The sequence below is a fragment of the Heterodontus francisci genome, chromosome 27 (genome assembly GCF_036365525.1).
Source record: "Heterodontus francisci isolate sHetFra1 chromosome 27, sHetFra1.hap1, whole genome shotgun sequence".
In the NCBI taxonomy this organism is placed as follows: domain Eukaryota; kingdom Metazoa; phylum Chordata; class Chondrichthyes; order Heterodontiformes; family Heterodontidae; genus Heterodontus; species Heterodontus francisci.
Window position 1 is genome coordinate 27,098,334 of NC_090397.1, and position 16,163 is coordinate 27,114,496.

Here is a 16,163-nt window from a genome sequence, read left to right on the forward strand (position 1 = left end):
CCACTCTTTGTGTGGGCGTAAAATTCATCCTGATATCTGTAAATCGGAAATTGGGAAAATGCTCAGCATGGATAAATTGATGACGTAATGATGAAAAGTAGGATTTGTTCAGTGGGATTTTTGAATTTCCTCATTGGAAAATAAAATGTCATCTTCAAAATGTAATTTCTACTTGAATAGAACATCTAGATACCGTTGACAAAAGGTAATGATGCATTTGTTGACACAATGGGAGGTAAGTTGTTGTTGCTCGAAATGTAAGTGGCTTTTGCAGGCAACTTAAGCCAAGAAATGATCTGCAGGACAAGGGGTCCTGAGGGGTGTTATTCAAATGAGAATTGGGCTGTAATTATTGATCTGCTCATTGTATTTGTAGAAGTATTTGTAGATTGCTGTTTGGCTGTGACCAAGGAATGATACCTAAAAAAGTCTAGGAATCCATTTACAGCCAACAGTGAATTAATACTCTGCGAATTTTTCCCTACATTTTAGGGCCAACAACTGCAGTGCCACCCAAACCAACAATTTCTGAGACCACCATCACTGGTGAGTATTGTTTTTATCCTCATCATCACATGAAAATTGATTTTGTGCAATTAATGAATTAATACTCTGTAATATTTGCTCTGCTACATAGGACCAACACCAATCACAGTGAGACCTACAACTGTGTATACTGGTGAGTAATATGTTCCTTATTTTGACAAGAAATCTGCTCTGCCAAATGCCAGCCAGTAAAGAGTCTTGTTGGAGCATCCCTGAAGTTCTTCACATGAAGTTGTATATGGAAATGTATAAAAGAGTCCGAACTGAGTTGTTGCATATTGCTGTTGATAAGCTTATTATTTATTGAATATGTTTCTTTCATCCTCTATATTGGCAATGCTTTCTGATGGGAAACATATCAAACGATAACAAATAGTTTCGGCTTGATGTCTTGTTTGAAGCATTTTCTGTGCCCTCTGGTCATAACAGTGAGCACAAGTGTGTTGGTCTTCCTTTATGCCACTGGTTATTGATGCACATTTATTTTGTGATTGAATGAACTTTGCGTTTAATAACTTTCCGAAAAGTGTAAGTTGCCTGATAATCTGAATCACTGGCATTGTTAATTTTGACTTTTGGAAAAGTTCAGTATGGTTTAATAACTGTGATGATTTTAATGGATGCTCCATGACGTGTTGCTCTTGCCTGATATGATCAATAATGGCAAAACATTTTAATATAATGAGATAATAATCATGAAAACCTTGCTAAATGTATTGAGCAATGGAGAACAGGAGAATTGGCAGGCTGTATTTGTATTTCGATTCCAAATATTGAAATTGTTAAATATTGGAATTGTTTGCAATTTACATTTGCATTTTGGAGAAGGAGGAGATTGCTGTCAATAGTTGCAGAAGCTAAATCCACTTCTTACCATGAACGATGATAGAAGATGTCAGGTCATCAAAAGTCACAGGAATGTTTGTTTGTTCTGAGATGAAAAGGACGTGCTTGAGGCATATAATTTGGAGATTCCCTAAAGGAAATATTCTGTTCTGTTGACCTGGGGAATGATGTTGCTTCCAAGAGAAATCTGTGTTCTAATGACAGATGAAATGATTTCTGTAAATCGGAAAGTGGGAAAATGCTCAACATGGAGAAATTGATGAAGTAATGATGCAAAATGGGATTTGTTGAGTTGGATTTTTGAACTTTTTCTTTGTAAAATAAATCATGTTGTCTTTACAATGTAATTTTTACTTCTTGATATCGTTGACAAAAGATAACGACATATTTGCTGACACCATGGGAGTTAAGTTATTGGTGCTCGAAATTTAAGTGGCTTTTGGAGGAAACTTGTGCCAAAAGAAGCTCTGAAGGACAAGAATTACATTTCCTGAAGGGAGTTATTCAAATGATAATTGGGTTGTAATTATTGATCTGCTCATTGTATTTGTCGAAGCATTTGTAGCATGCTCTTTGACTGTGACCAAGTAATGATACCTAAAAAAAATCTAGGAATCCATTTACAGCCAACAGTGGATTAATACTCTGCGAATGTTTCCCTACATTTTAGGGCCAACAACTACAGGTCCACCCAAACCAACAATTCCTGAGACCACCATCACTGGTGAGTATTGTTTTTATCCTCATCAGCACATGAAAATTAATATTGTGCAATTAATGAATTAATACCCTGTTATATTTCCTCTGCTACATAGGACCAGCACCAACCACAGAGACGGTACTAACTACATGTTCGACAACTGTGTATACTGGTGAGTAATATGATCCTCATTTCTTTTCACAAGAAAACTGCTCTGCCAAAGCCAGCCAGTAAAGTGTCTTGTTGGAGCATCATTGAAGTTCTTCACATGAAGTTGCCTATGGAAATGTATAAAAGAGTACGAATTGAATTATTACATATTGCTGTTGATGAGCATATTATTTATTGAATAGGCTTCTATCATCCTGTATATTGAGAATGCTTTTGATGGGAAAAAATCACGAGCAAGTAGTAATTTGGTAATTTTTTTTTATCCATTCATGGGATGTGGGCATCACTGGCTAGGGCATCATTTATTGGCCATCCCTAATTGGCCTGGAGAAGGTGTTGTTGAGCTGCCTTCTTGAACCACTGCAGTCCATGTGGGGTAGGTACACCCACAGTGCTGTTTGAAACCTTTTCCGTGCCCGATGGTAGTTACTGTGAGCACAAGTGTATTGATATTCCCTAACCCCACTGGTTATTGATGCACATTTATTTTGGGATTGAATGAAGTTTGCATGAAATTGCTTTCTGAAAAGTGAAAGTTACTGATAATTTGAATCACTGGCATTATTAATTCTCTCTTTTGGTAAAGGTCAGTACGGTTTCATAACTGTGATGATTTCAATGAATGCTCCATGACGTGTTGCTTTTTCCTGATGAGATCAATAATGGCAACATTTTCTTAATATAATGAGATAATAATCATGAAAACTGCCCCAAAGGTATTGAGCAATGGAGAACCGGAGGATTGACAGGTTCTATTTGTATTTAGAATCCAAACATTGAAATGTTTAAATTATGGAATAGTTTGCAATTTACTTTGGCATTTTGACAAACAAGGAGATTGCTGTCAATAATTGTAGAAATCCAAATCCACTTATTACCACGAAGCCTGATAGCAGAAGATGTCAGGTTATCAAAAGTCACAGGAATGTTTGTTTGTTCTGAGATGAAAGTGACTTGCAGAGGCATATAATTTGGAGAATCCCTAAAGAAAGTATTCTGTTGTGTTGATTGTGGTCAAGGATTTTGCTTCCATGTGAAAAATGTGGTTTAAAGACAGATGAAATGATGGCCGGGACTTTACCCTCGGCGGACGGGAGCCGGCCACCGACTGAAGAGTCGATAGCGAACCCTCTTCTGCCTCACCTGGGGTCCTGACCCGTATTGTTCTGGTTCCCGGGCTTTAATTGCTCTGAGGCTGGATTTCTGCCCGCTTGAGGTAGGAAGTTCTGCCGAAGAGAGCACCGGCCAATCAGCGGGCTGGCAGCTCTTAGTCCCAGCAGTGCCACCGGGAGCAGTGGCCAGTGCTGAGACAACAGCCCAGCGTTAAAAAAAGATGTCGGGTGCTCTGGAACCAAGGTGAGTGTTGGTTGCCTCGCTGGGGGCAAACAGTCGGGCCCCGGCGAGGCAAGGGTGGTCGATTGGCGGGACGAGGGGGGTATTGGGTGCTGGGGGAGATTGGGGTAGCAGGGGCGGCATTCCATCGTGCACAGGGTTCCCGACCGTGAGGTCCCCCTGGGCCGGTCGAGAGCCACCTGCTTTTGTCAGGCAGCTTCTCTCAGTGCTTGGTGACCAACCTGCCACGGGTAAAATCCCTGTGGAGGCGGGTGAAAGCCCTTAAGTGGCCGTTAAGTGGCCACTTACGGGCGTTGATTGGCCTGGGTCAGGCGGGCCATTTTTCACGGCCACTGCCCTTCATAAAGTGGTGGCGGAGGCTGGAGCGGGTCATGGAGGGTCTCCTGAGCCTGCCGCTCCGTTTTTCCCACCAACCGGCCACCTTCCCGCTCTTTGTGTGGGCGTAAAATTCATCCTGATATCTGTAAATCGGAAATTGGGAAAATGCTCAGCATGGATAAATTGATGACGTAATGATGAAAAGTAGGATTTGTTCAGTGGGATTTTTGAATTTCCTCATTGGAAAATAAAATGTCATCTTCAAAATGTAATTTCTACTTGAATAGAACATCTAGATACCGTTGACAAAAGGTAATGATGCATTTGTTGACACAATGGGAGGTAAGTTGTTGTTGCTCGAAATGTAAGTGGCTTTTGCAGGCAACTTGAGCCAAGAGATGATCTGCAGGACAAGGGGTCCCGAGGGGTGTTATTCAAATGAGAATTGGGCTGTAATTATTGATCTGCTCATTGTATTTGTAGAAGTATTTGTGGATTGCTGTTTGGCTGTGACCAAGTAATGATACCTAAAAAAATCTAGGAATCCATTTACAGCCAACAGTGAATTAATACTCTGCGAATTTTTCCCTACATTTTAGCGCCAACAACTGCAGTGCCACCCAAACCAACAATTCCTGAGACCACCATCACTGGTGAGTATTGTTTTTATCCTCATCATCACATGAAAATTGATTTTGTGCAATTAATGAATTAATACTCTGTAATATTTGCTCTGCTACATAGGACCAACACCAATCACAGTGAGACCTACAACTGTGTATACTGGTGAGTAATATGTTCCTTATTTTGACAAGAAATCTGCTCTGCCAAATGCCAGCCAGTAAAGAGTCTTGTTGGAGCATCCCTGAAGTTCTTCACATGAAGTTGCATATGGAAATGTATAAAAGAGTCCGAACTGAGTTGTTGCATATTGCTGTTGATAAGCTTATTATTTATTGAATATGTTTCTTTCATCCTCTATATTGGCAATGCTTTCTGATGGGAAACATATCAAACGATAACAAATAGTTTGGGCTTGATGTCTTGTTTGAAGCATTTTCCGTGCCCGATGGTCATAACTGTGAGCACAAGTGTGTTGGTCTTCCTTTATGCCACTGGTTATTGATGCACATTTATTTTGTGATTGAATGAACTTTGCGTTAAATAACTTTCCGAAAAGTGTAAGTTGCCTGATAATCTGAATCACTGGCATTGTTAATTTTGACTTTTGGAAAAGTTCAGTATGGTTTAATAACTGTGATGATTTTAATGGATGCTCCATGACGTGTTGCTCTTGCCTGATATGATCAATAATGGCAAAAAATTTTAATATAATGAGATAATAATCATGAAAACCTTGCTAAATGTATTGAGCAATGGAGAACAGGAGAATTGGCAGGCTGTATTTGTATTTCGATTCCAAATATTGAAATTGTTAAATATTGGAATTGTTTGCAATTTACATTTGCATTTTGGAGAAGGAGGAGATTGCTGTCAATAGTTGCAGAAGCTAAATCCACTTCTTACCATGAACGATGATAGAAGATGTCAGGTCATCAAAAGTCACAGGAATGTTTGTTTGTTCTGAGATGAAAAGGACGTGCTTGAGGCATATAATTTGGAGATTCCCTAAAGGAAATATTCTGTTCTGTTGACCTGGGGAATGATGTTGCTTCCAAGAGAAATCTGTGTTCTAATGACAGATGAAATGATTTCTGTAAATCGGAAAGTGGGAAAATGCTCAACATGGAGAAATTGATGAAGTAATGATGCAAAATGGGATTTGTTGAGTTGGATTTTTGAAGTTTTTCTTTGTAAAATAAATCATGTTGTCTTTACAATGTAATTTTTACTTGAAAGCAACATCTTGATATCGTTGACAAAAGATAACGACATATTTGCTGACACCATGGGAGTTAAGTTATTGGTGCTCGAAATTTAAGTGGCTTTTGGAGGAAACTTGTGCCAAGAGAAGCTCTGAAGGACAAGAATTACATTTCCTGAAGGGAGTTATTCAAATGATAATTGGGTTGTAATTATTGATCTGCTCATTGTATTTGTCGAAGCATTTATAGCATGCTCTTTGACTGTGACCAAGTAATGATACCTAAAAAAATCTAGGAATCCATTTACAGCCAACAGTGGATTAATACTCTGCGAATGTTTCCCTACATTTTAGGGCCAACAACTACAGGTCCACCCAAACCAACAATTCCTGAGACCACCATCACTGGTGAGTATTGTTTTTATCCTCATCAGCACATGAAAATTAATATTGTGCAATTAATGAATTAATACCCTGTTATATTTCCTCTGCTACATAGGACCAGCACCAACCACAGAGACGGTACTAACTACATGTTCGACAACTGTGTATACTGGTGAGTAATATGATCCTCATTTCTTTTCACAAGAAAACTGCTCTGCCAAAGCCAGCCAGTAAAGTGTCTTGTTGGAGCATCATTGAAGTTCTTCACATGAAGTTGCCTATGGAAATGTATAAAAGAGTACGAATTGAATTATTACATATTGCTGTTGATGAGCATATTATTTATTGAATAGGCTTCTATCATCCTGTATATTGAGAATGCTTTCGATGGGAAAAAATCACGAGCAAGTAGTAATTTGGTAATTTTTTTTTATCCATTCATGGGATGTGGGCATCACTGGCTAGGGCATCATTTATTGGCCATCCCTAATTGGACTGGAGAAGGTGTTGTTGAGCTGCCTTCTTGAACCACTGCAGTCCATGTGGGGTAGGTACACCCACAGTGCTGTTTGAAACCTTTTCCGTGCCCGATGGTAGTTACTGTGAGCACAAGTGTATTGATATTCCCTAACCCCACTGGTTATTGATGCACATTTATTTTGGGATTGAATGAAGTTTGCATGAAATTGCTTTCTGAAAAGTGAAAGTTACTGATAATTTGAATCACTGGCATTATTAATTCTCTCTTTTGGTAAAGGTCAGTACGGTTTCATAACTGTGATGATTTCAATGAATGCTCCATGACGTGTTGCTTTTTCCTGATGAGATCAATAATGGCAACATTTTCTTAATATAATGAGATAATAATCATGAAAACTGTGCTAAATGTATTGAGCAATGGAGAACCGGAGGATTGACTTTCTCCATTTCTATTTGCATTCCAAATATTGAAATTGTTGAATTTTGAATTGTTTGCAATTTACATTTGCATTTTGGAGAAGGAGGAGATTGCTGTCAATAGTTGCAGAAGCTAAATCCACTTCTTACCATGAACGATGATAGAAGATGTCAGGTCATCAAAAGTCACAGGAATGTTTGTTTGTTCTGAGATGAAAAGGACATGCTTGAGGCATATAATTTGGAGATTCCCTAAAGGAAATATTCTGTTCTGTTGACCTGGGGAATGATGTTGCTTCCAAGAGAAATCTGTGTTCTAATGACAGATGAAATGATTTCTGTAAATCGGAAAGTGGGAAAATGTTCAACAAGGAGAAATTGATGAAATAATGATGAAACATGGGATTTGTTGAGTTGGATTTTTGAACTTTTTCTTTGTAAAATAAATCATGTTGTCTTTACAATGTAATTTTTACTTGAAAGCAACATCTTAATATCGTTGACAAAAGATAACAACTTATTTGCTGACACCATGGGAGTTAAGTTATTGTTGCTCAAAATTTAAGTGGCTTTTGGAGGAAACTTGTGCCAAGAGAAGCTCTGAAGGACAAGAATTACATTTCCTGAAGGGAGTTATTCAAATGATCATTGGTTTGTAATTATTGATCTGCCACATGCAAGATGGCAGGATCCCCAAGGACACATTGTACAGCGAGCTCGTCACTGGTATCAGACCCACTGGCTGTCCATATCGCCACTTTAGAGACATCTGCAAACGCGACATGACATCCTGTGACATTGATCACAAGTAGTGGGAGTCAGTTGCCAGTGGTCGCCAGAGGTGGCGGACAGCCATAAAGGCGGGGCTAAAGTGTGGTGAGTGGCAGAGACTTAGCAGTTGGCAGGAAAAAAGAAAGAAGCGCAAGGCGAGAGCCAACTGTCAAACAGCCCCTGCAAACAATTTTATCTGCAGCACTTGTGGAAGTGTCTGTCACGCTAGAATTGGACGTTATTGCCACTCCAGGCGCTGCTTCACAAACCACTGACCACCTCCAGGCGCTTACCCATTGTCTCTCGAGACAAGGAGGCCAAAGAAGAAGAATTATTGATCTGCTCATTTTATTTGTAGAAGCATTTGTGGCTTGCTTTTTTGACTGAGACCAAGTAAATATATGTAAAAGAAAATTTAAGTCCCCATCTACGGCCAACAGTGAATTAATACTATGTAAAATATTCCCTACATTTTAGGGCCAACAACTATCGTGCCACCCAGACCAACAATTTCTAAGACGACCATCACTGGTGGGTATTGTTTGTATTCTCATCAGGTCATGAAAATTAATATTGTGCAGTTATTCAATGAATATCCTGTAATATTTTCTCTGGTCCATAGGACCAGCACCAACTACAGTGCCACCTGCACCTACTGCTTCTGAGACCACAATTACTGGTGAGTATCGCTTCTTTCCATCAGCACATGATAATCATTCATGACAATTTGTGCTTTAATACTCCATAATCTGTTCTCATACAGCTATACAGCAGAGAAACAGGCCCTTCAGCCCATCGTGTCTGTGCTGGCCATCAAGCACCTAACTATTCTAATCCCATTTTCCAGCACTTGGCCCGTAGTCTTGTCTGCTATGGGGTTTCAAGGGCTCAACTAAATACTTCTTAAATGTTGTGAGAGTTCCTGCCTCCACCACCCCTTCAGGCAGTGCATTCCAGATTCCAACCACCCTCTGGATGAAAAGGTATTTCCTCAAATCCCCTTTAAACCTCCTGTCCCTTACCTTAAATCTATGTCCCTTGGTTATTGACCCCTCCGCTAAGGGAAAACGTTTTTTCCTATCTGACCTATCAATGCCCCTCATAATTTTGTATACCTCAATCATGTCCCCCCTCAGCCTTTTCTGCTCTGAGGAAAACAACCCTGGCCTATCCAGTCTCTCTTCATAGCTGATATGCTCCAGCCCAGGCAACATCCTTGTGAATCTCCTTTGCACCCTCTTCAATGCAATCACATCCTTCTTATCGTGTGGTGCCCAGAACTGTACAGTACTCCAGCTCTGGCCATACAGCTCCATCATAACCTCCCTGCTCTTATATTCTGTTCCTCGTCTAATCAAGGCCAGTGTCGCACCTGCCTTCCTAACCACCTTATCTACCTGTGCTGCTGCCTTCAGTGATCTATGGACAAGTACACCAAGGTCCCTCTGACCCTTTGTACTTCCTGGGGTCCTACCATCCATTCTTTATTCCCTTGCCTTGTTGGTCCTCTCACAATTCATCACCTCACACTTCTCAGTATTAAATTCCATTTGCCACTGTTCCGCCCATCTTACCAGCTCATTTGTATCGTCCTGTCATCTAAGGCTTTCCTCCTCATTATTTACGACACCACCAATTTTCTTGGCATCTGCGAACTTACTGATCATACCTCCTATATTCACATCTAAATCATTGATGTATACTCCAAACAGCAAGGGTCCCAGCACCGTTCCCTGTGGTACACCACTGGTGACAGCCTTCCACTCGCAAAAACAACCCTCGACCATCACCCTCTGCCTCCTGCCCTGATGCCAATTTTGGATCCAATTTGCCTAATTGCCCTGGATCCTATGGGCTCTTACCTTCTGAACCAATCTCTCATGCGCAGCCTTATCAAAAGCCTTTCTGAAGTCCATGTAAACTACATCAACTGCTTTACCCTGATCTACACATCTAGTCATCGCCTCGAAAAATTCAATCAAGTTAGTTAGACATGGTCTCCCCCTGACAAAGCCATGCTGACTATCCTTGATTAATCCCTGCCTCTCCAAGTGGAGATTCATCCTGTCCCTCAGAATTTTTTCCAATATTTTCCCTACCACTGATATTATACTCACTGTCCTGTAATTACCTGGTTTATCTCTGCTCCCCTTCTTGAATAATGGTACCACATTCACTGTCCTCCAGTCCTCTGGTACCTCTCCTGTGGCCAGAGAGGATTTGAAAATTTGTTTCCGAGCCCCTGCTATCTCCTCCCTTGCCTGACATAACAGCCTGGGATACATCTCATCTGGTCCTGGGGATTTATCCACTTTTAAGCCTGCTAAAACAGCTAATACTTCCTCTCTTTCAATGCTAATATGTTCAAGTATATCACAATCTCCATCCCTGATCTCTACACCTACATTGTCCTTCTCCAGATGAAAAGTAATCATTTAAAACCTCACCTATATCCTCCAGCTCCACACACACATTGCCACTTTGGTCCCTAATGGGCCCAACTCTTTCCCTGGTTATCCTCTTGCCCTTAATATACTTATAAAATGCCTTGGGATTGTCCTTTATCTTGCCCACCAGTGTTTTCTCATGTCCCCTCTTCGCTCTCCTAATTACTTTTTTTTAAGTACCCCCCCTACACTTTCTATACTCAGCTTGTGCCTCTGCTTTTTTCAGCACTCTGAATCTGCCATAAGCCTCCTTTTTTTTTCCTGATCCAATCCTCTATATCCTTTGACATCTAATGTTCCCTGGACTTGTTGGTCCTACCCTTCACCTTAATGTTGGCTCTGGACTTTCACTATTTCCTCTTTGAATGACTCCCACTGGTCTGATGTAAACTTTCCTACAGTAGCTGCTCCCAGTCCACTTTGGCCAGATCCTATTTTATCATATTGAAATCGGCCTTCCCCCAATTCTCTGCTACATAGGACTATCACAACTACAGAGAAAGGGCATACTTACATTGTTGATTCTGAGATGAAAAGATCTTGCTTGAAAGCATATAATTTGGAGAATCCCGAAGGAAAGGATTCTGTTCTGTTGATTCTGGACAATGATGTTCCTTCCATGTGACTTGTGTTTGTAAATGAATCTCTTCTCATTTCTCTGCATTTAACTTCATCTGCCACCTATCCGCCCATTCCATCAACTTGTCTCTGTCCTTTTGGAGTTCTACACTATCCTTCTCACAATTCACAATGCTTCCAAGTTTCATATCATCTGCAAACTTTGAAATTGTGCCCTGTACACCAAGGTCTAAGTCATTAATATATATCAGGAATAGCACTGATCCCTGGGGAACTCCACTACAAACCTTCCTCCAGTCCAGAAAACATCCATTCGCCACTACTCTTTGTTTCCTGTCACTCAGCCAATTCTGTATCCATGTTGCTACAGTCCCTTTTATTCCATGAGCTATAATTTTGCTCTTAAGTCTGTTGTTTGGTACTGTATCAAATGCCTTTTGGAAGGCCATGTATACCACATCAACTGCTTTGCCCTCATCATCCCTCTCTGCTACCTCCTCAAAAAACTCCAGCAAGTTAGTTAAACATTATTTTCCCTTAAGAAATCTATGCTGGCTTTCTTTAATTAACCTGCATTTGTCCATGTGACAATTAATTTTGTCCCGAATTATTTTTTCTAGAAGTTTCCCTACCACTGAAGTTTAAATGACTGGCCTGTCGTTTCTGGGCTTGTCTTTACACCCTTTTTTGAACAAGGGTGTAACATTTGCAATTCTCCAGTCCTCTATCCTCGCCGGCGCAGTGGTTAGCACCGCAGCCTCACAGCTCCAGCGACCCGGGTTCAATTCTGGGTACTGCCTGTGTGGAGTTTGCAAGTTCTCCCTGTGTCTGCGTGGGTTTTCTCCGGGTGCTCCGGTTTCCTCCCACAAGCCAAAAGACTTGTTGGTAGGTAAATTGGCCATTATAAATTGCCCCTAGTTTAGGTAGGTGGTAGGGAAATATAGGGACAGGTGGGGATGTGGTAGGAATATGGGATTAGTGTAGGATTAGTATAAATGGGTGGTTGATGGTCGGCACAGACTCGGTGGGCCGAAGGGCCTGTTTCAGTGCTGTATCTCTAAAAACAAAAAATTCTGTTCAAGATCTGATGGGTTTATTTACTACTGAGGCATCCATATTTTGGGTAATTTCTTGGTTACTGTCTCAATGCTTATTCTTTTTCTTAAGGTGTTACCTACTCAACGATTATAATTACTACACCTGAAACTACAGCACCTACATGTATGGTATGTCATGTTTAATTCTGTTAAATTAAGATTTCCTGCATAAGAACCAGTTTTTAGAAAATATAAATACCTTGTTAACTTCACTCAAAATACTATGGCACAGTTTCATGGGTAGAAGCAGCAAATACCTTAGAACCATTTAATAGTTAACAGAAGGTGGGGGAAGATATAGTAGTGTCTTGCAAAATCTAGCCCATTATGTTTACCATCTTCATTAACTAATTTAAGTACGAAATATGAAATTTCTACCAGTTATAGTGTTCAATAAGTTTCATCCTTTTATATTGTTGACATTTCCACATAATCACAACTTTTTTGATGTCTTTTCATTTCTAGGTTGGACCAGATCCTAATGACACTTGTATTTACTACAGCTGCAAAAACAATACGCAACTGATTCATGAAATAACATGTGAACAGCCCTCCAACTGTCTTGAGGTCTGTATTGTGAAGGGAGTGATTCTTGCTGTGGCACTGGTGGTACAAAATTTAAGGCAGAGTAGTTGGATTAAGTTCGTAAAGGCCTAAGCTGCACTGGTTTCAATAATGGTTGAAAACAATAAAAACAGGCCAGGGCTTCTCTTCTGTCATAAAAGCAAAATACTGCGGATGCTGGAAATCTGAAATAAAAACAAGAAATGCTGGAAATACTCAGCAGGTCTGGCAGCATCTGTGGAAAGAGAAGCAGAGTTAAGGTTTCGGGTCAGTGATTCTTCTTAGTTCTGAAGAAGGGTCACTGACCTGAAACGTTAACTCTGCTTCTCTTTCCACAGATGCTGCCAGACCTGCTGAGTATTTCCAGCATTTCTTGTTTTTACTTCGCTTCTGTCATATCTTTCCTGAAACCTAACATCGTCATTGAGTGCCCTGTTTACATTGGCTTATTTGGTAACTCATTTCCTGATGTTTCTCTTCAAACTATGTTTAGTTATAATCAGTGTATTGGATTTTTGTTTGCCCCTTTATTTGTTCCTGAATTTAATTTTGATTGTGGGAATTTAGTTTTGATTGTGGGAATTTTGGGGCATTGTCCATTCATTTGTTATAGTTTTTTTTTCATTTTTAACCTATTATTGAAGGAAGTTCTGCTCTCAGTTCAAACCCTTGGCTGATTGCTTGGGTATTCCTCGAGAACTTTGAATTTCCCTCAGAGAACTTGAGGGTAAGAGGAAACAAAAGAAATAGGAGCTGGAGACGGTCTTTCTGACCCTTAAGCCTGCTCACCATTCAATAAGATCATGGCTGATCTTCGACCTCATCACTATCTTCCCGCACTATCCCAATATCGCTTGATTTCCTTCGTACCCAAATATCTATCGATCTCTGACATGAATATACTCAAGAACTGTGTATCCACTGCTCTCTGGTGTAGAGGATTCCAAAGGTTCACAATCTTTTGAGTGAAGAAATTTCTCCTCATCTCTGTTCTAAATGGCTGACTCCTTATTCTGAGACCTCTATTTCTCAGCTCCCCAGCTAGGGGAAACACCCCCTTAAGAACTTTACATGCTTCAATGAGATCACCCCTCATTCTTCTAAACTCTAGGGAATATAGACCTCAGACTGAATTTTTCCAGCTCGCCGCCTATTGCCGGTACTCCATCACCAGCAACAGCGTCTGGCGCCATTTTTAAAGGGCTTCCAGCCCTTCAGTTAAATTTAAATTTTTAAAGTAACAGGACCTGAAAAATTAAAATGAAAAATGTATTAAATTTCCCCAATGAGTAAACAGTTTATTAGTTGCTCTCTCCCCCTCAGAAAAACTGACATTACGATCCTGACCTTTCCTCCCACCAAAGTTTATTAACTCTGACCTTTACCCCTTCCCACCACCCCCTAGACCAATTGGGAAGATTTCACCCTGCTCCCCACCCCCCGCACTGAAAACTTAACTCCTTCCCCCTCCCCACCAGTGTTCTGCCTCGGATCTCCGAACAGAGATCTGAAGGCAATGGAGTTCCGGCAACCGGCCGGAATATTGCAGTGGGATGGCTGGCACGATGAGGTAAGTATTTAGGCATTAATTAAAATTAATTTACATATTTAAATGAAGTTGCCATCACTGAGCGGTGGGGAGGGGCTGCCACGAGGCCTCGCTGCCGCTGGTAATATGGGGTGGGGCTTTCCCGGTGTCGAGGCCCGTGGCGTGCCTCCCCCAGAGTAAATTTCCAGGCCCCTCTGCCATGACCCCTGATGTCGGGGGGCTGGTAAAATACAGCCCCTAGTCTACTCAGGGAGATCTTCCTGCACCCTCTTTTTCACAGATCTTCTATTACCCAAGCATCGGTTAATAGACCCTGCCAAACCTACTTAGGATATCACAGGACATGTGCCTTCACCACCTACACTTCACTAGAGTGTTCCTTCTGCAGGTTAGGATTTCCATTCTCATTTGTTTTTGTTTATTGCACAAACTGAAAAGTAGCATAAAGATGCTGGAAATTGAAGGAGTGCATGTGTAATGTGTGTGTCAGTACGTGTCTAAGTGTCATGTATCTAAGTTGGTTTACAATGACTTGATTCAGTGACTTTAGAATATGAGAGTTTGGCATAGTTTCTGTTCCTAATATTCTCATATGCCAGCCTTTTAAGTATAAGCTAAGAGTTAATCTCTATATTGTTTCAAAAGTGCCTCTGTGTTTTGTTAAATATATTTTCTGAGGATTCATTTTTGGAAAATTGAAGAAATGTTAAATGTTAAACCTTGGACTTTTCAAAAGGGGTCAAGTAAAGGCCACTTGCCTTTGTAAAACGGTCCCTGGAAATGTTTTTAAAAGGGCTACTGAGAGGTCTTGTGAGGAAATAAAGCCTTTCAGCTGACTTCCAGCAACAACAAGCCTTTCTGGGAAACTACCTGACTTCCAGCTCAATAAACAACAGAGAAATGTGGACACCTGACGAAGTTGTTTACAAAGTAGTGACAGGTCAAGATTGATGGAGGTCAAAAGGTTGACTTCCTGTTGTCGATTTCACTTTTGAATTGATTTGAGTCGGGGCTGAAGTGTAGAAAAAGGGAGAGAACTTCCAAAGAGAGAAGAGAACTTCCAGGGAGAGAAGAGAATTCTCAAGGAAGGGGAGAATACCACAACGCAGCTCCGATTTCCAGCACCTCTCTAAAAGACCCTGAGAAGTCCACTGTGTCAACTCATCTTGTCTCTTGTCTTTGAAGAAAAACCTGCTAAATTAATTCTCAATGCTGCCTGAAAAGGAATGCTCTAAAAGATCACAGTGACCATCTACTTGTTCTCAGAGGCCAGACTGTATGCCAGTTTTGGGAACACAACATATCTCATCTGCTATTTCTTCAAGAATGAGCAACTATTCAGCACAAGTGTTTTTTGTTGTCTGCAATAGAGCCCTAAAAACAAAAATCCCTTTTTTTCCCAGTTAACCGGTGTATGTATGTGCATGAATGTGAGGGGCTAAGGTAAAAGGGGATCTTTAATATTTCAATCTGTGTGTTTATGCTTTACTTCATTACCAGCTAAGGCTTGTTTTATAATAAACTGATAAGTTTGTTGTTTACTAAAGAAACCTGCTTAGTGTGTTTTATTCCGGGATAAAAATAGAGTCCATGATTGATTGTATCGGTAAGTGGGAAAATTTTTAAATATATGTTGTGACCCATGGAGAAGTGGAGCTGGAATAAAGAGTACACTCCTCCTGCCTCAGTCGTAATATATAATTGGGGGCTCTTTGCGGGATAAACACATGCCAATCATGTGCAATTATAAGAGGGGATTAATAATTGAAAAAGGAAGAAAAAAACTGGTTTCTTGTGTAGTAGTTTAAAATTTAGTCTACCAGAATGTCTCTAACAGTTGCTGCAACTTTTCTGTGGAAGGGGGATGTATCCCTGCGTGATTTGAGACACGTAACCAAGGTTAATCTAAAGGATTTGGCAGAACTGTTAGGGTTAGAGTTAAAACCAGGAGCTAAGAAAGCAGACATAATTGAAGTAATAGCACAATTTGAAATTGGAAGAAGAAAAAGCAAACCAGAGTGTAGTTCAGTTGAATTAGCTAAAATTCAGTTATAGATGAGGCAACTTAAGCTTGACAAAGAAAAAGAAATAGAAATGAGAAAACTTGAGCAGGAAA

The 16,163-nt window shown here is 40.4% G+C and overlaps 1 protein-coding gene across 1 annotated transcript in view; it reads left to right on the plus strand.

Moving 5' to 3' along the window:
- LOC137384929 (mucin-2-like) overlaps window positions 1-16,163 on the plus strand; it is a 111,947-nt gene that overhangs the window by 73,201 nt on the left and 22,583 nt on the right. Inside the window, exons 69-80 of the mRNA XM_068059638.1 lie at window positions 493-546; window positions 638-679; window positions 2,063-2,116; window positions 2,208-2,264; window positions 4,534-4,587; window positions 4,679-4,720; window positions 6,114-6,167; window positions 6,259-6,315; window positions 8,289-8,342; window positions 8,434-8,490; window positions 12,005-12,063; window positions 12,400-12,501. Coding sequence (XP_067915739.1) covers window positions 493-546; window positions 638-679; window positions 2,063-2,116; window positions 2,208-2,264; window positions 4,534-4,587; window positions 4,679-4,720; window positions 6,114-6,167; window positions 6,259-6,315; window positions 8,289-8,342; window positions 8,434-8,490; window positions 12,005-12,063; window positions 12,400-12,501 — 686 coding nt within the window. The remainder of the gene's footprint in view (window positions 1-492; window positions 547-637; window positions 680-2,062; window positions 2,117-2,207; window positions 2,265-4,533; window positions 4,588-4,678; window positions 4,721-6,113; window positions 6,168-6,258; window positions 6,316-8,288; window positions 8,343-8,433; window positions 8,491-12,004; window positions 12,064-12,399; window positions 12,502-16,163) is intronic.